Source organism: Lycorma delicatula, chromosome 8, assembly GCF_047948215.1.
Source record: "Lycorma delicatula isolate Av1 chromosome 8, ASM4794821v1, whole genome shotgun sequence".
Taxonomy (NCBI): domain Eukaryota; kingdom Metazoa; phylum Arthropoda; class Insecta; order Hemiptera; family Fulgoridae; genus Lycorma; species Lycorma delicatula.
Genome location: NC_134462.1, coordinates 10541283 through 10566629, shown reverse-complemented (window position 1 = coordinate 10566629; position 25347 = coordinate 10541283). Strand labels below are relative to the sequence as shown.

Genomic DNA, 25347 nt, shown 5'->3' with positions numbered 1-25347 from the left:
AATATAGTTAATTATTTTAATATCATAATAGCCTAAAATGTAATAAATATGGTATTACTATATGATGATTGTGATCAGTGTTTTGGTATGCGCAGTTCATTTTAAATTTGCAAAAATAGAGTCACAGTTTTATCCCTTTCTCTCTAGTTTAAAGGACCATTGCTACTAGTTTGCTTCATGAAAATTCTTCCTGTCCATTGTCATCTTTAATAAATGTACGTTCCAGATTTTATGCAGTGAGGAGTTTCCTTTCTAGCCAACATAATTAAGCAAGCAGTTTTTAGTTCATAACATGAGTTATTTTAACATATGTTTTACAGTTTAAAAATGAACTGATGCTCAGGTTATCTCGGCAACAGTGGAAAGGTCTTGAGCAGTTATGAACTGAAACTCAGAAAAACTATTCTGAATAAAAAAAAAAGAAAAGAGTATATTGCTTATAATAAAGATTTATTTACTCAAATAAATAGCACTATTGAAATTATCATTAAGAATTTTAAAAAATCCTTTTTTTATCTTTTATATTAAATTAAAATCTAGTAACATAGAAATCTTATATTCTGATATAATACCAGTATTTTTAATGTTTACAACATGTTACAATATCAACTATACTAAAACACCTAAGATGAAAGTATAACTCTATAATAAAAATAAAAAAATTATATTGGCCAAATATAGCTAGTTGTTTTGAAGTATACTGCTTACACTAAAATCTGACTTTCCACTAGACTAAAAGATAATATTTTGATTGAACTTAATTTTATCATAATCGATGCATCATAAAAATGAACCATTTTTGAATATAACCGTACAACTTCTAAAGACTTATTATACAAGTATGCTTTCCTCAACAGTAATTTACATTTGTTTTGTATAAAATATTCGTACGGCTAAATGATGAATGTGTCATGGTGAAGAGACTAACAAATAGAAATATTTTAAACTGTAGATTTTTGAGTATCATCTGGTATTCTTCCTGAAGGCAGATCCCTTATTCTACTGCATCTCCTTCCACTTTTGTCTCAAGCCTTCTCCTTCATTCCCTTGTAGGTAAAAAGATGAAGGAAAAGGCAAAAGAGTTTTTAGAGTATATAAGGCAGTTAATGTTAAAATTGTTTGGTGAGAGAAGGAAATACAGAGTAAACTGTAATATATACAACAAATAATTGGAATTGCTGTTTCAAGCAACTGTGCTTCGAATAATTTGTGTGATGATATTCCAGATATTTTTTGAAACACTGTAGAATTTAGGTAAATTTGCGGCTATGGTCTCAACATACGCTGAATTCCAACAAGAGATGGTGTACAAGATTCAGTTGTTTTAAAATGGAACTGGTCCAGCCAGGCTTGAAACAGTCACCTTATTGTGTTGGAAAGTAATAATAGGTTGACTGCCCTTTGCCACCTATTACAAAGAGTCAAATGTTGACTTGTGGTCAATACTTTGGCCTCCATGACACAATAATATCACAGAATAGCATAAAGGATGGAGAATTTCATCAGACTAATGACTAAAAAAAATTCCAGACCTGCAAATTGAAGTAAATACTCCAAAAAGAATAAGATAATATCTTTTCTGAAATAAAATTTTATTAGCTTTCAAAAGTTTTGCTTTCTGAAAAATAAGAGTACTTTATTCATACATTTTTTTTTTTTAATAAGCTGCTTACTATTTTTTATTTTATTTTCTAAACAAGTTAGCTGGATTAAATGGTAAACTGTATCCCTTACCATGTATAACACCTGAAACATCTTAGGAAGTTACATCCTGGAAATTGAACTATGCAAAAGAGATAAATTGTTCTAAAAAAATTACTGAAGTTCTACGTTAGCTGAATAAGGTTTTTTAGTTAGAAGTGGCTAATGACTACAATAGTCAATTCCATGGATTTTTATCTTAGTAAAATTTATCTGTCATTTTTTTACATTATCTGCATATAACTATGAAAAGATATTTTACAAATTGACTTAAGTACTGACTGAAATTTTAATTCAATTGTGAACATAAGACACATAACAATAATTTATTGAATTCGTGATTATCATCATATAAATTGTGACACCAAATAATTAATGATTTAAATTAGTCTTCTTAAACATGAAAAAAAAAATAGGAAGAATGAAGATGAGTTGGTTTTTTAGTTCATTTTTCTGAACTTGTTTACTAGAAAAGCTCTGGACTGATAAATCAGCTCAACAGACTGAAAACCTAGTTCAGTATGAACTATTGAAAATCATAATGATAATTAACTTACAAATGAAGAAACAAAATATTGCTAAATGGCTAGCACTGTTATTTTCAGTTACTTACTGCCATTAATAATTTTTTTTATGAAGTTGTCTTGATATATGATATTAAAATAATTTTTTTCTGTTCATGTCCTTTTGACTTATTACCATACTGTACACATGACTTCATTCAGTTTTGATCTTTACTCTTTTTTTATTTTATCAATTTACTATTCCTCTCAAACAATTATAAATCAGTTTTCTTACATTTTCTGTTTTATTTTTTTAGTTTATAGCTGTTCATAATAATATTTATAAATTTAATAAAAATAAACATAATTTGTATAAAAAAATGAAATATCTTGAAGTTACATATCGTAATTATGTACAGTTGCTGACTCAAAGATTAACTTGTTCAATGCTGAATAAACAATATATTATTTATCAGTAATTAGTGATGAAACCACCTTCGCTTAACCAATACAAATAAGATCAGTGATCCGACTCAATTATGGTACATAACTTAACAACTCTTGACGTCAATTGATTCATTGCCTAGTTTAAGCAACACTGATTTATATTTATCTGCTATTTTTTTATGTATGTAGTTATTATTTTTTGTGTAGTCTTTTAATCATTCTACAGAGTAAAAAGGTTATATGATGAATAAAACTTCATGATGAATGTATACAAAAATTCTAAATAAAATCTTGACATTCTAAAACCATGATGAGGTGTAGAAATTTATTGATGAACACATCTGGCACACACATCTTCTCAAATAAGTAATAGATCATAGTAGATTTACTAGTTTTAAGGCACCATAAGGCTATAAGTGATTATCTGAAAATAGTGGTGTGTGGTATCCATGAAAATGTGATAAACATAAATCTCAAGTGACAATTTCACTTAAATGATATACAAATATCAAACAATCACCTTTCTTTGCTATTTAATGCAATCTGAAATACATTTTTCAAGAAAAAAATGTTGGAAGCTTCACTAAGTAGATTCTTTTTTCTTTCCAAAAGTTTAAAACGTGGACAGTCATGGAAATTGTGGCTCTGACCTCATCATGAAAAAAGTTTCTTTTGAACTTTGTTTAGACCAAGGTGAATTTTACAGAAAAATCTATTAACAGATTACAATCATTCATTTTTATCATAACTTCTGAAAAATAATAGAAGACTTGGCCTTTAATAAACCATATCATCATACAGAAGACATGATCTGAAAAATAACAGAGGACATAGTCTTGATCAGTTTATTTGCTATTTTTGTTACCCATAATTCCAAAAAAATGTTATTCTACTTCAACTATGCTCAAGCTCAAGTCATGTTAAAGTAAGATTAAAAGCTTAGTTTCTTTTCAATAAATGAATCATCCATGATATAAATGGGCCCATTCCAATGTGTATGTAGCTTTAAAATACTGAAACATCTCATCTTATTTTGACTGATCTCATATCTTAACTGATTTAAGGCTTTTGACTGTGCATGATTATTCTTATTTTTGACTGATTAAGAGATGTTATCTAATGATGTACATGTGAATGGCAATTTTAAATGCAAGTCTCAATTATAAAAATTTTCCTCACACCAGAATATATACTTAAATATCATAAGTACAGTTTAAAAATTTCATTTGATGGGAAATTTAATTTTTAAATTCATGTATTCCCAGTTTTACCATAATCTATGGTACACTCTAACATACAGTAACTTCAACATGGATCTAAAACAATGTATACTTTTTCTTTAATACCTCTATCACAACAATAATAATAATAAAAAACCAAGTTTTTATATAAATAAGAATATACACTTCAATAAAATATATGATTATTACATAATTATCATGATGTACTTTCTAGCAATAAATTATTATTGAAATCTGTCAATAACTCGACATCAGGTCGACAGCGTTTAAAATCACTCACACCATTCTGAGTACAACTAGTACCTCTCACATCAAGATATTTAAGATTTGGAAGACAACTAGCAGCATGTTTAAGACTTATATCGGTAACAGAACGATAATTCCGCAGCACTAATGTTTCTAATGCAGACTGTCCAGGCCTTTGGTTTCGGATCAAAACAAATGACAGACCAACAGGATTTGCATTTAACAGATCTCGTTCACTACCAAAAGAAGCAACACCTATATCACTTATTTTATTTTCACCACCAGGCCAGTCAAGTGCTTCCAAATATAACTTTTTCAATTTTTCAACACGATTAAAACATGATATGTCACTGTCACTCACATGTGTCGACCGTAAATCCAATAACTGCAAATAGGATAAATAATAATATATTAATAAAGTTAACAGAAAAAGTTAATACTGTTTAACTTCATTAGTTTTGTAATTTATTAAGTTTAAATAAAACAGGTTATGTCATAATGGTAAATCTATACTAAAATAAAACTGATATAAATTTAAATAAATTAAGTCATTGAAACTAAAGTCCTTTTGCTTCAGCTTTATATCAAATGCAAATAAAATATCAAATTTTACATGAAAATAAAACATATCAATTATTTACAGATATAATTAATTACATAAGTAGCACACAAATAAGTCTTACTACAAAAAATTACATCATTCAAATCACTATAAATAAAAATTTTCTCTTAAATAACTGGTACTTTGAGGGTGGATACTCAATTTAATAAAATCATACATCATAATAAAACTCAAGACCATTTTCTACGTTTCACTTGGAGGAACATACCTATCTAGAAACACAAAATTCATGAAATGTAGCTCTTTAAAATTATTCATAAAAGAATCATTCACATCAACCCAGTGATTCAAGAGTTTTAAGCGAACATCAGTATAAATACATGGACTTACACATAGTTTTTCTAATTTACATATTTCACATAAAGGAATAAAGATTTATATATTTCCTAACTCTAATATTCAGCTCTTTCTCTTATCTTTCATATTCTGAGAACAATTCCAGATATCTGAAAACCTTCATGACTTTTTAACTTAAATGCTTCACTCAGATTACATGATCACCTAAATAAATTCATGTCCCTATATTATATCAGGTGATTCAAAAAAATCTTCACAACTTTAAAAGCATGTAAAAACTTATTTAGATAACTTTCAGATTCGGTTGAGGTCTGATTTCACAGCAAAACACATCATATTTTGAATAACATAGTTCATTAATACCGAATTCGACCATGAGTGTAATTAAAAATGGATATATTTACTGGTGCAGAACATGCTCACTGTGTGTTTTGGTTTCATAACTGGCCATCAGAAACTGCAGTCCAATGTAATTTTCGTAGAGAGTACAGTAGGAAGTCTCCTAGTAGGCATACAATTTACTTTTGATATCAAACCTACGTTGAGACAGGTTGTTCTGTTAAACATACAAAATTACCAGATGCCAACACATTCCTGAAACTACTGTGGAAAAACTCTGAGAAAACTTTGCTCGTAATCTGAAAAAATCACATGAGACTGGCATTCTACAAACAACTGTTTGGCATGTATTATGTAAACGACTGCAACTGAACCATACAAACTAACCATGGTTCAATACATTACAGATGACAACAATGTTACTTGGCTGCATTTTTGTGAGAAAGCAATGGCTAGAATTGCAGACAATACATTTTTAGACAATGTAATTTTTAGTGATGAGTTAACATTTCACATCAATGGCAAGGTGAATGAATACCCATAACTGCTGAATACAAGGTAGTGAAAATCCTCATCAAACTTTGTAGCATGTTTACGATAGCCCTACGGTCAATGTTTTTTGTGCCCAAAGCAAACTACAACTACACCGCCTGTTCTTTCAGGAGGCAACCATAAATGGTATCGTTTATTTGGGCTTGCTTCAAAATTTTCTAATTCCTCAGTTAGATGATGCAATTAGTATCAGAAAGATGGGGCACTACCTTACTAATGCCTAGAACAAAGATTTTCTTGATATTCGATTCCCAGGTTGGTGGACTGGTCATGAAATTCAATTGCATGGCCATCTTTTGCTCATTAGATTTGACCCTGCTAGATTTTTCTTATAAGAGGTTTCAATAAAAATCAGTTTATGTACCACCTTGGCCTGCAGATCTTGTTGAGCCAAGACTTTGAATTAACACCACAGCTGCAGAGGGTAACGCACAACTTGCTGGTTACAGTCTGGAATGAGATTTACTTCAGGCAAGAAGCTATATGAAACCAAAGTGAATTTTGGCTGATAAATTTTTTTTTTTTCTATAAGACCTAAACCAAATCTGTAAGTTACCTCAATAAATTTTAATATGCTTTTAAAGTTATGAAGTCCTTTTTGAATTACCCGGTATACTATTATTAATACCAACAATCTAAAGATTATATTCAGCCTTCAAACTTTAAAATCCTCAAATCTGTTTTATATTTCACCACTTTTTTAAAAATTGCATTGCCAACCTAAAAACCATATTCCTGACTGTCCTACTCACATTCACTCTTTACTTTTATTAACATCATTGTTATAAAAAAACCAGTAACACAGTGTTTGTATTTCTCTCATCTCCCTAAGATCTTCTTTAATAGTACAACATTCCACAAGCATCTTGTAGAGCTCTCTGAACTCCCTTTATGAAGCCCAACATTACCATTTGTTTAGGGACTGTAAGAAAAAAAGTCAATAAATTTGTCGATGGTTAAAATTTTTTACATGTATTTACATAATAAATGTGTGGCCATAATGTATGATATGTCAGCCTACTTGTATAAAATTTTACATTTGAAAAGAATAGTCAAATTCCATACCTTTTAACATTTATTATAATTGATCTTTGAAGTTCAATTATAGCCTTCATTTTAAAATATCACAAAAAGTTTTTAGAGCAGCACACAATCAGAAATATCTGATGGTTTTATCATTGAAATTCTTCACCGGTTTTTGAAAGATTTCCATTTTAACAGTGATTTTCCTCTGTTTTCCACCTTCAGTAGTGATAATTAATTTTTTTTTGGTTGTCCTTCAGCAAACCTCTTACATAAATTCTTGTAAACTTCAAATTATTAGTTATCCATTCTCAAATCTATACAATTTTCTGTTAATCTATCTCTTAACAAATAAATGCTGCTCAGTCTAAATCAATCGTCTATTCTCATTAGCAAGGTTGCAACTGATATAAACTCTGTGCTACAATGGCATTGTCTAGGTTTTCCATTGTTCAAATAAGCCTGTTGTGAAACATAAATGCAAATAATTCCATATTATGACTGCTCCATTATTTAACCTATCCTCTAGTCCTGAGCAGATGGTTGTGTGTTATCCCTTGTGTTGATTATGCTCGGTTCCACAAAAAAAAAAACAATGAACAATCTTTTTTTAAGTATTTTTTGTTATTTTTTTCTTATTAACTAATAACACACAATTATTTATTTCTAAATTATTTTTTTACCTCTAAGGAAGGAAAACCAAAAGTAGCAGCAAGGCTGGCATAAGGCACACAATCCTCAATACCAAGGCAGCCTTTCAAATGTAATTCTTTTAATGTTTTACTTTTACTTAAAGCAAGAAATGAATGTGCATGAAACCACTGGCACCCAGATAAATCCAATATCTGAAATAAATTATACATAAAATTCAATAATAAAACCAGTAGAGAATAATCAATGTATTTATACATACATTATACAAACATTGTATTACAGATATACATAACTAAAATTACTACTCATTGAATTTATTTGTATTTTATGAGTTAACAAGAGGCCCAACTTAACCTCACTTGCACTCTGATAGTAGATTACAGCTTTTACTTATTGAACATCTGTTGCTTAGACTGATTTTCCACTTCTATGTTGACAATCTCTGGTTTAAGAATTCTTTATTTCATGCCCTTCTCTATTTTGTCCTTTCAGTACCATCAGTCTCTTTTCTTGGCAGAAAGAAAAATGTCATGAAGAAAATGGTTTACTAGTTTACCAAATAACAAATCACTACTTTAATATAATAATTTTAATATCTTTAACATATAAGCTTTACTACTTATTGGAATAATAAGGGTAAGTCTTTAGAACCCCCTATACCAGATCACACACTAGTAGGCTAGGCAGATCACAGCATCTTCAGCTTGGACCTAGAAAGTACAACCTCTACCCATACACAAAACCAAAAATAGAGAAGGAGGTATCATCCAGGATAAGGATAAAGAGTGTATTGTGAAAAAGGACAATATAACAATATATCCTCAGGGAACTAAAGCATAAGATAGATAGATATCAATGTCCAAGGCACAGCTCCCTCCAGACAGTATGTGCTCATTTTATCAAAAATACTTGGGGGCTATACATTTCTAACTAAGGAAACCATACATAATTGATAAATAATTTTGCTTTGTACCTTAAACACATTTTAAATAAATGCAGTAATGAAGAGTTACTCATAACTCAGAAAGAAATCATATTGCGAATGACTGTTAAAGCAAAACTGTTTTTTACCTTGAAGATTAATTTCATTTTGTAAGTTTACCATCTTTTTTTCTGAATCAACATCATTACAAACTTAGGGATAGTTAGATCAATTACTAATTATACATTCTGGCTTCTTTTCTTTTTTCCAAGTAAGCTTCCATTCTTTCAGTAGTAAAAAAATAAAAACAAATGTATGTATGTGTCATCATAACAATTTTAAATCAGATTGAACATTGACAAATTTTTTAATCAACTAGAATTCTGCTAATTTAGACAACATTCAACAAAATGTTATTTTAATTACATCAAACAATTCTATGAAATGTTCTCTATATAAGAGGTCTGTAAATAAAGTAATGAGACTAGTATTTTGACAGCGAAAGTGGCAACACTGTAAAGTTACTAGTAAACATATGGTTATATGAACAGCTGATTTATATTAGGCATTAATATTTGTAGTCTATTGTTGTACGTGAGACGTAAACAAACTTTTCGTGAAACGAGTTTTTGTTGTATGTTACAAAAACGAGTGATACTAATTATGAGCAACATTGTGCAATAAAGCTTTGTGTCAAAACTCTGTGAGAATGCTACTGAAACTTTTTCAAAATTGAAAAGGGCATATGGAGATGATGCTTGTCACATGCCTAAGTTTTTAGATGGTTTAAAGCATTTTCAGATGGCTGGGTATCAGTTGTGGACGACACACGCTCTGCAAGACTATTAACGTCAAAAAGTAACAACATTGCTGAGTGAATCAGAGACTGGATATGGTACGACCAGCAATTAACTGTCAGAATGATTGTAGAACAATTGAATTTGAACCACAGTCCATTAAATTTTGACAAATGAATTGGACATGAAAAAAGTTTGTGCAAAATTGGTCCCATAAAACCTCACTGTTGAACAGAAAAACAACATGGTGGAAGTGTGCCATGATCTTCTAGGACGAATTGAAATTGATCCTGATTTTCTAAAAAATGTTATTACTGGTGATGAATCTTTGATATCTGAGTATGACCCAGAAACAAAACGCTAGAGCACGGAGTGACACACTTCAAACTCACAATGTCCCAAAAAAGCAAATCAAAACCAAGCTAATTTATTTCTTTAATAGCATTGACATTGTCCATAAGAAGTTTTTGCCTACATGACAGACTCTAGATCAATATGTTTACTGAGAAATTCTTGAAAGACTGCGGAAAAGAGTTGCTCGCGTGAGACCAGCCATCAAAGACAACTGGATGCTGCATCATGACAATGCACCTTGTCACACTGCACTCTCAATTAATGAGTTTTTGGCAAAGAAAAACATTCCTGTAGTTCCTCAACCACCTTATTCACCTGACTTGAATCCCTGTGACTTTTTCCTGTTCCCAACTTTAAAAAACATCTCAAAGGACACCATTTTGAAATAGCAGAATACAAAAAAAAATTTAACCAACCATCTTAAGGATATTCTGGTTTCTGAGTTCCAACACTGCTATAAGAGTGGGAAAATCATTTGAAGCATTGCGTAGCTTCCCAAGGAACTACTTCGAAGGTGATAGAGTCCATGTATAATTGGATTGTAAATAAAAGGTTTTTCTGAACTAGTCTCATTACTTTATTTACAGATCTTGTATGTGTACAAAGTTGATAAGAATATTTCATAGAAAAAAATCTACATTAAAAGATAAGCAGCAAATACATCCCTTTTTTGTGATAAAAATCTGCTACTAAGTGTTTATTAACCTGTTTCAGCCAAAAAGATTAACAAACCAATCCAGTTTTTATCTGATCTTTAAAACATATGTAAATTTTAATAAAAACTGTATAAGACTAAAAACTTTTACAGGCTTCATAAAGACTGAATTACTTCTAAAAACAAGCTATATGCAGAGTGGTGATTTCTGTTCAACCATCCCTTAAATAAAAATTAATGAATGTAGGTACCATTTGATGAAAGAACATACTGTAACATGTTGTAGCCCCTATTGTAATTGAACCCCCATCAGGGAAAACATCCGCCTTGTGACAATCCTGGTTGCCACATCACCTTTTCTGTTCCTAGCTGTAATGGGCTTTAGCAGAGGTCATCTTTCAGACTCTTTAAATTTGATAACACATCACAGTCATCAGTTTGGCCTGTCACCAATGCAAATATCTCTGAAGACGTTTCCATCAGTGTGTTTACACAACTTACTGTTGCCTTCACATGGCTTCTTCCAATCTCGACCACCTACTATAACTTACAACTGTCAACTATTAAATAAACCAATTATTGGAAGTGGAGTCCCTGTGTCTTCCTCTAACACCAAGGTTCCACACAAAAACTTTTCTCATATTTAACTTCAATTACACTCTGTACTCAAATCATTATTTGACTGAGTTTTTTTAAACACTAAAAATACTATTCTCATACCAAAAAACAACTGCTGATCACAACAATGGCAATGTTGTCCTACAATTCATATTTACACAAAAATCAAGAAACAAATTCATACATTAGATAAGCTTCTAATGAGAACATACCCTATCTCTCTCTGCTCTGATCTGCTTTCAAGAATGAGGTCAATGCCTCCACTCTCCCACATCACAGTTCTATCACAGAGTTCTCAACACATCAATTCTCAACCTAACAGCGAATACCTTAGCTAACCTATCTTGGTGAAGTAAGCATGCAGGCAAGCTGCTAGCCACCCAGGTTACTACTCTACCTATACAGCCATAACAGTATCAAAGCCATACTCCGCGGGGCTAAAAATCTCAGGAAGCCAGCAACTATGTACCATTACCTTTCGGCTTTGCAATTAACTTACAATGAAAACCAGAATTGACCCTCACAAGCTAACTGCTTTGGTAAGTTCAGCTTCTTACCTGGGGCAGACATATAAGACACGGCGCACATCATCAATGGCCTACACCCCAGGCACAAGCCTGAATCAGTCAAACCTAATCTAGCCAATCTATCTCTAAAGGCACTATGTCCAGAAAGAAACTGTGTAATATGCTAATAGGGGAAATCCAAGCAACCTGCATACTTCTCACATCAGGAATAATGTTCATGTTACGGCCATCAGACAATTCAGTCCACCTGACCTGCCATAAATGGGAATCTTGGTCATCCATTTCTTTTAGTCACAGGTAAAGTTGGCCGCAAGGATATCAGTGGGCTTAATACCAAAAATAACAAGATCACCTTTCAAGAGACATTCCTATTGGCACCAATCACATAAAACAACAGGAGACGTTGGGTTCTCAATAAATATTTTATAACATTTGTATCTCATTCGATGAGCCCAGACAGGTGCAGCATACAGCATTACGGCTTTGCAAACATCCTTATATAGAACATGCATGGTTATAAAATTAAGTTCCCAACTGGAGTGAACTGCTCTCTGAACTCCAAAGAAAGCACACAAACCTTATTGGTAGCATATTGAAAGTGCACCTTGAATCAAATATTCTCATCAAGAATACCCTTGATCAAGGATTCTCATCAAGGACCTACACAAAATACCTAATTCAACGACCTACCATTGATACACAAGGTCATCGTGTAACAGCCAGTCTGCCCTTGAGCAACATCATCATTGTTACGTCTGGGCTAAACATCATCATATGTTGCAAACTCCACAACTGGAGTATCTTGCAAGCCTGGGCTGCTCTGAACTCTGATTTTATTCCTCAAATCTCTTTTAACCAGCAAAAGTCCATCATCCATATAAGCAATGATGTGGCATCCACTGGGTAACGTCGACTGCATCAAAGAATCAAATTCAACAACCCAGAGAAGGGGTCTTAAAACACTACCCCACGGACAATCTTTAGATAGCTTCTTTTCTTTGAAGAACAGCATCTATATTGCTGAAGTAACACATTCAGGATATAGTAGGAATTAGTGAGGTTCGGTGGGAAGAGGAAGGCGACTTTTGGTCAGGTGATTTTAGAGTAATTAATTCAGCGTCAAATAATGGGCAGGCAGGAGTAGGTTTCGTGATGAACAAGAAGATAGGGAGGAGAGTGGAGTATTTCAAGACGCATAGCGATAGAATCATTGTAATAAGGATAAAATCAAAACCTAAACCGACAACGATTGTTAACGTCTATATGCCTACAAGCGCCCATGATGATGATGAGGTAGAGTGTGTATACGAAGAGATTGATGAAGCAATTAAACACGTATAAGGAGATGAAAATTTAATAATAGTTGGAGATTGGAATGCAAGCATTGGAAAAGGCAAGGAAGGAAATATAGTGGGTGAATACGGGCTGGGCAAAAGGAATGAAAGAGGGGACCGACTTATAGAGTTTTGCACGAAGTATAATTTAGTAATTGCCAACACCCAATTTAAAAATCATAATAGAAGAATATACACTTGGAAAAAGCCAGGCGATACTGCAAGGTATCAGACAGATTATATCATGGTTAAGTAAAGATTTAGAAATCAACTCGTTGACTGCAAAACTTACCCTGGAGCAGACATTGATAGCGACCATAATTTGGTGATAATGAAATGTAGATTGGGGTTTAAAAACCTGAAGAAAAGGTGTCAGATGAATCGGTGGAATTTAGAGAAGCTTGAGGAAGAGGAGGTAAAGAAGATTTTGGAGGAGGACATCGCAAGAGGTCTGAGTAAAAAAAGATAAGGTAGAAAATGTAGAAGAAGAATGGGAGAATGTTAAAAAGGAAATTCTTAAATCAGCAGAAGCAAACTTAGGCGGAATAAAGAGAAATGGTAGAAAACCTTGGGTTTCAGACGATATATTGCAGCTGATGGATGAACGTAGAAAATATAAGAATGATAGTGATGAAGAAAGTAAAAGGAACTATCGGCAATTAAGAAATGCTATAAACAGGAAGTGCAAACTGGCAAAAGAAGAGTGGATTAAAGAAAAGTGTTCAGAAGTGGAAAGAGAAATGAACATTGGTAAAATAGACGGAGCATACAGGAAAGATAAGGAAAATTTGGGGGTACATAAATTAAAATCTAATAATGTGTTAAACAAAGATAGTACACCAATATATAATACGAAAGGTAAAGTTGATAGATGGGTGGAATATATTGAAGATTTATACGGAGGAAATGAATTAGAAAATGGTGTTATAGAGGAAGAAGAGGAAGTTGAGGAGGATGAAATAGGAGAAACAATACTGAGATCTGAATTTAAGAGAGCATTAAAAGATTTAAATGGCAGAAAGGCTCCTGGAATAGACGGAATACCTGTAGAATTACTGCGCAGTGCAGGTGAGGAAGCGATGGATAGATTATACAAACTGGTGTGTAATATTTATGAAAATGGGGAATTTCCATCAGACTTCAAAAAAAGTGTTATAGTTATGATACCAAAGAAAGCAGGGGCAGATAAATGTGAAGAATACAGAACAATTAGTTTAACTAGTCATGCATCAAAAATCTTAACTAGAATTTTATACAGAAGAATTGAGAGGAGAGTGGAAGAAGTGTTAGGAGAAGACCAATTTGGTTTCAGGAAAAATATAGGGACAAGGGAAGCAATTTTAGGCCTCAGATTAATAGTAGAAGGAAGATTAAAGAAAAACAAACCAACATACTTGGCGTTTATAGACCTAGAAAAGGCTTTCGATAACGTAGACTGGAATAAAATGTTCAGCATTTTAAAAAAATTAGGGTTCAAATACAGAGATAGAAGAACAATTGCTAACATGTACAGGAACCAAACAGCAACATCGAACTATCGCATGAAAATAAACAAGAACAAAACAAAATAATGAAATGTAGTAGAAATAACAAAGATGGACTGCTGAATGTGAAAATAGGAGGAGAAAAGATTATGGAGGTAGAAGAATTTTGTTATTTGGGAAGTAAAATTACTAAAGATGGACGAAGCAGGAGCGATATAAAATGCCGAATAGCACAAGCTAAACGAGCCTTCAGTAAGAAATATAATTTGTTTACATCAAAAATTAATTTAAATGTCAGGAAAAGATTTTTGAAAGTGTATGTTTGGAGTGTCGCTTTATATGGAAGTGAAACTTGGACAATCGGAGTATCTGAGAAGAAAAGATTAGAAGCAGACTCACTAGAAGAAACAATGTTCATAATCATAAGAATAGCATCTGTGTCCTTGCTTGGGCAAAAATCACATTTATCATCCATCAACAATTTTCTACAATTCAACCTATCATTAAACAAAGATAAAAAATCTTTCCAATAATTGGTAGGAGCATTAAAGGCCTAAAAGGGGGGCTCACAGTGGGACCCTTATCACCACCAATAAACAACAATTTAAGAACATTTTTTCCAACAAACAGGGAAATAGCCACCAAAGAGCATCCTATTAAAAATTCTAGACAAAACAGACAAGAAGCTCCACCATGATTCCATCAAAACCAGTGGCTTTATTCCTACCAGAACTGCAAATTACCTGACATACCTCTGCCTCTGTAATTTCCACAGACAAATCATCAGAGTGAGAAGCTGCTTCCTCTCGAACTCACAGATGATAAGAGATTTCATTAGTCACATCACCCACCCACTAATAAATTGTTCAATAAAATATTTAAAATCTCAGCTTTATTAGAATTAACACACTCTGCTGGGTTGAGAGAACTGAGAAAAAACAAAAGAATCTTTTTCTTATGCCTATACCCTAGAACTAAACACAGCACCACAAGGATCCTTACTTCCTTGTACTATAACAAAAGAACGCCCAGAATCCCTTTTAGATGTCCTGATCAAATGAAAATATTCAGACCTCTGTCTCCAACTGTTATCTACCAAAACCAATCACCATTCAGAATCACTCTCCTGAGACGGTACACAGATTGTTTCAACAGACGACTCTCTAATCCACCAAGAGGCAATTCTCTCTCAACCCAAATTTCAAGGAATTGAATTCTCAGCAGTATCAATGAAAACTGGAGAAAATCTTTCTTCCACGTTATCCAAACTTTGATCACAGAGCCTAGCAGATAAAATATTAACAAAACTTAGGCCAGTCCACCTTTCTGTGCAGGAACCACCCCTGCTGAATAGAGACGTTGCATTTATAAGCATCTCACTACTAAGTTACCAACTTAAAAATAATTAATCAATGATCACTAGAACAATCAACAGACTAAGTATCCTACAAGGAACATTCCTACCAACAATAATATCAATATTCGTTCCACCAATCTCTTTCCATTTATCATTCCAGCATATATTAGTAACTCACCTAAAACATTAAATACCTCTAATCCATACTGTACAACAAAGCCTTCAACTAATTCACCTCTATCATCTGTAACTCCACTATACCAAAGAAGCGACAACATTTATATCAGCAGCTAGCACTACAGGTCAGTTACCAACAAGATCAAGAATTCTATCCCACTTTTCTAAATGTTCCTCAGTGGGATCTCTATATTGAAAATACAAACTAACAACACAGAAATCAACAAGTTTAACAGCAACAGAATGAGTATCAGAAACCTGCCTCCAAAAAACAATCTAACATGTTCTACACAGAACTGCTTTCTTTTCTGTTTAAACTCCGAAACCACTTTAAGGTATTACTTCAGAGGATGATGTATATGAATGTAAATGAAGTGTAGTCTTGTAAAGCCTCAGGTTGATCATTCCTGAGATGTGTGGTTAATTGGAACCCAACCACCATTTGAACTTCTACACAGAACTGCAGACATAATTTTTGCCAACTATTAAAAGCTGGCAGATCACATATGGATGAATGTTACAGAACTATATTGAGGAGCCTCCTTCAACAATTTCATCCAACTTGATCTGAGCAATGTAAGTACTTGAGAATTTATCTGTCCAAACAAGAGTTCTTAAACATTTCTATAGGCATCCAGGATTGCTACTTAGCTAAGTTCCAATATAATTAGACAACTGCCCTGTCGGCTATCATGAGCTAATATGACACCACAGATAGAAATTTAAAGAAACAATAATAAAAAAATTTCATTTATTCAAACTAAAACAAAATTAGAGCTTATTCAATGATGCAGAAGAGAGAGTTATGGATAATTATAATTTAACTACAGTTTATTACAATACAGAAATCTCTAACTTTTGTTTACTTCTTTAAACAAAAAATTCTATACAGAAAATTTATCAGTTGAATGCATTTTATATTTAATAAAGATTAAGAATCAAATATGCCTATGCACAGTTGTTATAGATATAGTTACAACATAACATACATAAATACTGTTAATGTTTACAAAAAAAAACTTTCTTAGCAGGTGAAGATGTATATGTTGCATGAAGTTAACCTGAAATTTACCAAAGAGTTAAACTGTTTTTTATGGATTCAGCACACATTTTCTTTTTGTAAATGTGTGTATCTATCTCTCTCTCTCTCTTTCTTAATCTACAGTATATTTTTAAAAAAGTAGGAAATACTTACCCTAAGGTTAGGTAACACTTTATCTATTTTAACGAAATAAGATTTATCTGTTGGCAAACGAATAACTAAACTATTTTTTAGTGATAGATATTCTAATGTTGATGGAAAACAATCCAATGTAATCTGTAACAGTGAAATGTTCAGTTATAAACTGAGAAAACAATAACAATGAATCATTTGAACAAGACATAGAATTTTATAAAATTGTAACACTAAAATAATTTTAAAAAGTGCAAGACAGTTGAAATTGACAGAAAAAATAAATTAAGTAACATTTAATTACTTATTTTTAAATAATTTTAAACAGGAATGAAATTATAGAAAAATTGTTACATTGTGTAGTATCATCAGCATAAAATCTGTTGATATGACTCCTCAAATTACATAATGAGGAGGTATCTGCTAAACAACTGTTTTACTTTTTAATTAATTGCAATACCTCTACTGAAATTTTTCCTTGCGTACTCAGATTTCAAAGTTTATATATGTTTACAAAAACTGAATCAAGCAGCAACTAAACAGTTATAGGTCCATTAGCACGATGCGAATATTTTTTTAAATACAAGGTAAGTAATGAGAATATATACAATAGTAAGTGCAATAAAAATTATAAATTTTAATTACAAAATAGTAATGTCATTTTAAAAAAGCATAAAATAACAAATAAAATATTAAATATGAGTTTGAATATAAAAACATAATTAAACCAAAAATGGAAAAATACAAAATAAAACAAAGCGCATGCCACACTAAAAGCATGGAACTAGTACTGATATTCAGTCATTGCTTAAGTGTCCCAGAAATAACGCATGAGAATCACATAAACACACATTCTTGTATACTTGCTTGATACAAACCATTCCAAACTCACACGCAAAATATGTTAGAAACCCAGTCTTGGTAGCCATAAAAGTCTTTATAAAATAAAGACTTTTATATCTTTATATTAAACACATAAGAGTAAAGACGTAAAATTTAATACAAAGACATAAGAGTTATTTCCTTTTCTTAGCTAGACAAATAATTTATTAGTATGTGTGAATCCATAACCTATATTATATGTAAATTACACAACATTAGTTTCTATTTATTAATTTAAGATTGGACAAGTTACTAAAAATGAGATTTTTATCCTGAAAAGGTTCCATTTTCTAGTAATGGTTTACTTTTCATAAAAGAGCATATTTCAGAACGATCTTTTATTTTAAAAATTAATATCAAATAAAACTGAAAAGATTCTGTTTTTAGGACTTCATACCCAATTCAATATTGAAATTTCCATTTCAAAAATGATAAGGAATAAATAATGTAGAAAATATATCTAACCTTTCATTTGTGCTCAGAAAATAAAAATCTTTCCTGTATCTTTAATTCTTTACATATAGCACATAAGTTTATTTCAATGTAATAAAAATTGCAAATTATATACTAGGAAGCATTCTTTTTCCATTCAAAATGTTCTGTTATAAAAAGTAATAAGAACAATGCTAAAGAAAGCACATATCAGTAATTAAACCAATACTAACATAACTAAAAATTACTACTTTATTCTTCTTAAGATTAAGAAAGATTTTCTGAGAAAAACTGTGGGTACAACATTAGAAGCAAGAAGGTTTTTGTAACCTACACATACATCACAATTAGCCAGTAAAAATGGAGTATACTACTTTAATAAACTTAAAAAGAAGTTGTACAATTGGTTGATTAAAACTCCCTTTTACTCCCTAAATGAATTCTTAAGTACAGTATAGTAAAGTATGGTTTGTGATTATTATTGGTGTAAGACTTCTATTGACTACAATGTTCATAATTATTTATAAAAGTTTATATCCTCTACTTTAACATTAAAGTAAATAATTATATTATTATTATTACTACTACTATTACCGTGGGTCCATATATCGTATGATTTTCAAGTGCAAAAGTTTTTAAACATGACACTTTAGATGTAATATCCAGAATAAATGATGGCGTTATAGAAACCTGAGTGGTTTTATTTGACGTGCATGCAAACTCGGTGAATTCCAAACGAGTTGAACCACTTTTCTTGATACTCCTGGTATTTGGTAACAAAAATTCAAGAAAATTATCAAAATCTACAGTCGTTTTCATATAATTTTTATCGCTAATGTCATGTCTAAAATCAACATCAATCCACAAAGTTCTATCACGGCACACACTATTCAAACGAAGACAAGTCCTGTAAAAATGAAAATTGAGAACATATGTACATATGTATAAGAGAACATATGTACTAAAAAGAAAAAATTGAATAAATTTATACTCTTTAAACTACTTTAACATTATACAAAATAATAAAAATCAAGTAATTAAAATGTACTGTATTTTTTATACTATCGATTACAAAATACTGATGACAAACAAACAAACTGTTGTCAGTTCTTTATACAGGTCTCCCTGCTAAAAGGGATAAGATTCCATTAACTTATCCAGTTAAGTAATGAAGTATACAGTTCATATATGCAAATTAAATGCCATAACCATATGTCCAACATTGTTTGGGAAACATATGATTTGGGTTTTAGAAAGATACTGTTTTTACTTCTCCCTATTGTGGGTATAAAAACTGCCTCAAAATTACATTATTTAACCAAAGTTTAATTTTCTATGGATTGGTATTTTAATACATTCACATTAATATGAACTGCAATCAAACTTCTTCTTTTATTAAATCTGTGTTTTATGATACTCCAAGATTTTCCTTGAGCCTTCCAGTCAAATCCTGGAACAGCATTCTTCTTTTAATAAAAAGAATAGGTAATAACCTATGGAGTAGTGTACATGTGCCTGCACCTGATATGTTCTATGTAACATATAATTACTGATATGAATAAAATATACATTTCCTTGTTTGTTCACATTCAAAGAAATAATGGGCTTAGTTCCAAGTAAAAACCTGGCGGCATTTTTAGTGTCACTTTCATTTTTTTTTTTTTTGTCTTCAGTCATTTGACTGGTTTGATGCAGCTCTCCAAGATTCCCTATCTAGTGCTAGTCGTTTCATTTCAGTATACCCTCTACATCCTACATCCCCAACAATTTGTTTTACATACTCCAAACGTGGCCTGCCTACACAATTTTTCCTTCCTACCTGTCCTTCCAATATTAAAGCGACTATTCCAGGATGCCTTAGTATGTGGTCTATAAGTCTGTCTCTTCTTTTAACTATATTTTTCCAAATGCTTCTTTCTTCATCTATTTGCCGCAATACCTCTTCATTTGTCACTTTATCCACCCATCTGATTTTTAACATTCTCCTATAGCACCGCATTTCAAAAGCTTCTAATCTTTTCTTCTCAGATACTCCGATCGTCCAAGTTTCACTTCCAAATAAAGCGCCACTCCAAACATACACTTTCAAAAATATTTTCCTGACGTTTAAATTAATTTTTGATGTAAACAAATTATATTTCTTACTGAAGGCTCGTTTAGCTTGTGCTATTCGACATTTTATATCGCTCCTGCTTCGTCCATCTTTAGTAATTTTACTTCCCAAATAACAAAATTCTTCTACCTCCATAATCTTTTCTCCTCCTATTTTCACATCCAGTGGTCCATCTTTGTTATTTCTACTACATTTCATTACTTTTGTTTTCTTCTTGTTTATTTTCATGCGATAGTTCTTGCGTAGGACTTCATCTATGCCGTTCATTGTTTCTTCTAAATCCTTTTTACTCTCGGCTAGAATTACTATATCATCAGCAAATCGTAGCATCTTTATCTTTTCACCTTGTACTGTTACTCCAAATCTAAATTGTTCTTTAACATCATTAACTGCTAGTTCCATGTAAAGATTAAAAAGTAACTGAGATAGGGAACATCCTTGTCGGACTCCCTTTCTTATTACGGCTTCTTTCTTATGTTCTTCAATTGTTACTGTTGCTGTTTGGTTCCTGTACATATTAGCAATTGTTCTTCTATCTCTGTATTTGAACCCTAATTTTTTTAAAATGCTGAACATTTTATTCCAGTCTACGTTATCGAAAGCCTTTTCTAGGTCTATAAACGCCAAGTATGTTGGTTTGTTTTTCTTTAATCTTCCTTCTACTATTAATCTGAGGCCTAAAATTGCTTCCCTTGTCCCTATACTTTTCCTGAAACCAAATTGGTCTTCTCCTAACACTTCTTCCACTCTCCTCACAATTCTTCTGTATAAAATTCTAGTTAAGATTTTTGATGCATGACTAGTTAAACTAATTGTTCTGTATTCTTCACATTTATCTGCCCCTGCTTTCTTTGGTATCATGACTATAACACTTTTTTTGAAGTCTGACGGAAATTCCCCTTTTTCATAAATATTACATACCAGTTTGTATAATCTATCAATCGCTTCCTCACCTGCACTGCGCAGTAATTCTACAGGTATTCCGTCTATTCCAGGAGCCTTTCTGCCATTTAAATCTTTTAATGCTCTCTTAAATTCAGATCTCAGTATTGTTTCTCCCATTTCATCCTCCTCAACTTCCTCTTCTTCCTCTATAACACCATTTTCTAATTCATTTCCTCCGTATAACTCTTCAATATATTCCACCCAACTATCGACTTTACCTTTCGTATTATATATTGGTGTACCATCTTTGTTTAACACATTATTAGATTTTAATTTATGTACCCCAAAATTTTCCTTAACTTTCCTGTATGGTCCGTCTATTTTACCAATGTTCATTTCTCTTTCCACTTCTGAACACTTTTCTTTAATCCACTCTTCTTTCGCCAGTTTGCACTTCCTGTTTATAGCATTTCTTAATTTCCGATAGTTCCTTTTACTTTCTTCATCACTATCATTCTTATATTTTCTACGTTCATCCATCAGCTGCAATATATCGTCTGAAACCCAAGGTTTTCTACCAGTTCTCTTTATTCCGCCTAAGTTTGCTTCTGCTGATTTAAGAATTTCCTTTTTAACATTCTCCCATTGTTCTTTTACATTTTCTACCTTATCTTTTTTACTCAGACCTCTTGCGATGTTCTCCTCAAAAATCTTCTTTACCTCCTCTTCCTCAAGCTTCTCTAAATTCCACCGATTCATCTGACACCTTTTCTTCAGGTTTTTAAACCCCAATCTACATTTCATTATCACCAAATTATGGTCGCTATCAATGTCTGCTCCAGGGTAAGTTTTGCAGTCAACGAGTTGATTTCTAAATCTTTACTTAACCATGATATAATCTATCTGATACCTTGCAGTATCGCCTGGCTTTTTCCAAGTGTATATTCTTCTATTATGATTTTTAAATTGGGTGTTGGCAATTACTAAATTATACTTCGTGCAAAACTCTATAAGTCGGTCCCCTCTTTCATTCCTTCTGCCCAGCCCGTATTCACCCACTATATTTCCTTCCTTGCCTTTTCCAATGCTTGCATTCCAATTCCAACTATTATTAAATTTTCATCTCCTTTTACGTGTTTAATTGCTTCATCAATCTCTTCGTATACACACTCTACCTCATCATCATCATCATGGGCGCTTGTAGGCATATAGACGTTAACAATCGTTGTCGGTTTAGGTTTTGATTTTATCCTTATTACAATGATTCTATCGCTATGCGTCTTGAAATATTCCACTCTCCTTCCTATCTTCTTGTTCATCACGAAACCTACTCCTGCCTGCCCATTATTTGACGCTGAGTTAATTACTCTAAAATCACCTGACCAAAAGTCGCCTTCATCTTCCCATCGAACCTCACTAATTCCTACTATATCCACATTTGTCCTACCCATTTCCCTTTATAAATTTTCTAGCCTACCAACCTTTTTTAAGCTTCTAACATTTCACGCTCCAACTCGTAGAATGTTATTTTTTAATTTTCTGGTGACCCCTTCCTTAGTAGTCCCCACCCGGAGATCCGAATGGGGGACTATTTTACCTCCGGAATATTTTACCAAGGAAGGCGCCTCTATTATTGCTATGTGAAAATGCAGAGAGCCACATTTTCTTGGAAAAAAAGCAGCTGTAGTTTTCCATTGCTTTCAGCTGCGCAGTACTCAGAGGACTGAGTGATGTTGATATGGCCGTTTAAGTCATTGTGACTCACGCCCCTAACAACTACTGAAAGAGCTGCTGCCCTCTTTCAGGAATCATTCCTTAGTCTGGCTCTCAACAGATACCTCTCCGATATGGTTGCACCTTCGGTCCAGCTACTCTGTATCCTTGAGCACTCAAGCCCCCTCACCAACGGCAAGGTCTCATGATTCATAGAGGAGGCTTTCATTTTCCTACTTTCACTTTCATTGTCCTACTTAAAATAAAGTGAAACAAGAAAATAAGAACTTTTGAAATGCATAGTGGCAGCCACATACAGTTGGTAGCACTACTTTATGCAGAGGAAACCCAGCCACTCAATTATCATGGAGCAGTGGAACAGTCAACAGCATGCTTTCACCATAAAAATGGTGAAAGCATTTTTATTTAAAAAACCAACAATAGTCTGGAAGGTATACATAGGAAGTTCTGATTGCAATTTAGGGCATATTCAATCAAAACACGCGATAGAAACATAGATTAAAATTTTGAAATGACTAGATCAATTTTGAACAATCAAGAAGTGCTCTACTAAACTCTATTAGAGTACAAAGCCCACGGCATTCAATTCAAACAAGCAGCTGTGGTTGAGTGGTCCCGAGAGAGTGCCTACGAATTCTTCATTCCGACTTAAAAATTTCATCCTTACAAGTTACAGATTGTACAAAAACTGAAGAAGAACTATCATCAGTCTGCTTTGATTTCTGTCAAAATTTCTGGCAAACATTAACAAGAAAAAATTTCTGGACAACCTGTTGATGTCAGATGAGGATGTCATATTTTAAGGAACTATCATTACAGGGCAGATAGCAACCCAATGAAATTCATGAATGCTCTTTACATAGCAGCAAGGTAACAGTATGGTGTGCAAGCAATTTCATCACAGGGGGTCATTGGACCATACTTTTTCAAAAATGATAAGCAGATCACGATGACCTTCAATTTGGATTAGGTTCACAAGCCACAATCTTTTGTAACACCTGCATTAAACAATTTTCCACAACAACAAGAAGCCTGGTTGTGACAGGATAGTGGAATGACACATAGCACAAGGCAATCAATGACAGCTGTGCAAGAATTATTCTGTAAATGCATCATCTCAAGATTCGGTAACATTTCCTAGCCTCCAAGTTCACCAGATCTGTCAGTTTGTGATTTTTTCTTGAGGGCATACCTTAAAAGTGTGGTCTCTAAAAGTCAGCAATTTTTAACACAAGCAATTCAAGATGAAATTCATGGCATCCCATCCAAGGTGTTGCAGCGAGCAATGGGGAATATCTCAATGGCAAATTGGCATAGTGCATACATAGAGAAAGATGCTATCTACCTGATATAATTTGATATTTTTATATATATATGTTTTTTAATTATAATGGTTAGGTTTCTGTCAATAAATTTTTTTGTTACATTTTTCAAACATTCCTGTTTTTTGTGTCATCTGTATACATTCCAAGGTTAAAATTCTTTTATAATTAATAATTAACTCTAGTAAATGTAAAAGTACACTGTACTATTTAATGAAAATACAAAAATTCCGTTTCAATTTTGAATAAAAATAGAATATTTTACCTGCTAACATTTAACAAATCAAATGGATGAAGACATTTCAAGATAATTAACAATACATCATCAGAAAGATTCAATAAATTTGGTCTATCACTACCATAAGCTTCTTGTTGTTTTTCTTCTTCACCAACGACTGACTCTTTATAAGCATCTGTTTTACTATCACTGCCTTCCTTTGCAATTTGGCTAATAATGCTTAATAAACATGGTCCATCATTATCAATTTTTCCAACTATTGATGTACTTAAATTATTTTCAATACACTGTAATTGTTTTGATCGTTCTCCATCAGAACCACTTGACCCTAAATCATTTGTTTTATGATCACCAATACCACCATCATCAGCATCATCATCACTGTCACTACCATTTATTTTCAATTTTTTATTATATAATGACTCATCACCATCTTCTTCAATGGCCTTAAGTCGTTTTGACATTCTAAAAACAAAGTAAAAAAAATAATTACAAATGTTATTTTCAAGCAACATGAATAAATGCAACCAATTTATGGGGTTACATACGTTAATACCTATAACCACAATAATAAACCTCACTGAAAAGCAGATATGATGATAGTCAGCCTCACTCTGCTTTCTACAGAGGCCAAATAGTAAACTTTATTACTCTTAGTAGTGCTTCTTGTACTTTAAATACTTTACATTTATCATAGCCATAAGAAGTCTGAGAGAG

General features: G+C 32.4%; 1 protein-coding gene across 4 annotated transcripts in view; it reads right to left on the bottom strand.

Annotated features, from left to right (window-relative positions):
- Positions 1 to 439: 439 nt before the first annotated feature.
- The window catches only part of LOC142328726 (uncharacterized), a 29473-nt gene continuing 4565 nt past the window's right edge, over positions 440 to 25347 (bottom strand). For all 4 annotated transcript variants that reach the window (XM_075372687.1, XM_075372686.1, XM_075372683.1 and 1 more), the window contains exons 4-8: positions 24658 to 25095; positions 18933 to 19245; positions 17046 to 17168; positions 7655 to 7816; positions 440 to 4523 (exon numbers count right to left, since the gene is read on the bottom strand). In XM_075372687.1, the coding sequence (XP_075228802.1) occupies positions 4089 to 4523; positions 7655 to 7816; positions 17046 to 17168; positions 18933 to 19245; positions 24658 to 25094 (1470 nt within the window). In that variant the 5' untranslated portion in view covers position 25095 and the 3' untranslated portion in view covers positions 440 to 4088. The remainder of the gene's footprint in view (positions 4524 to 7654; positions 7817 to 17045; positions 17169 to 18932; positions 19246 to 24657; positions 25096 to 25347) is intronic.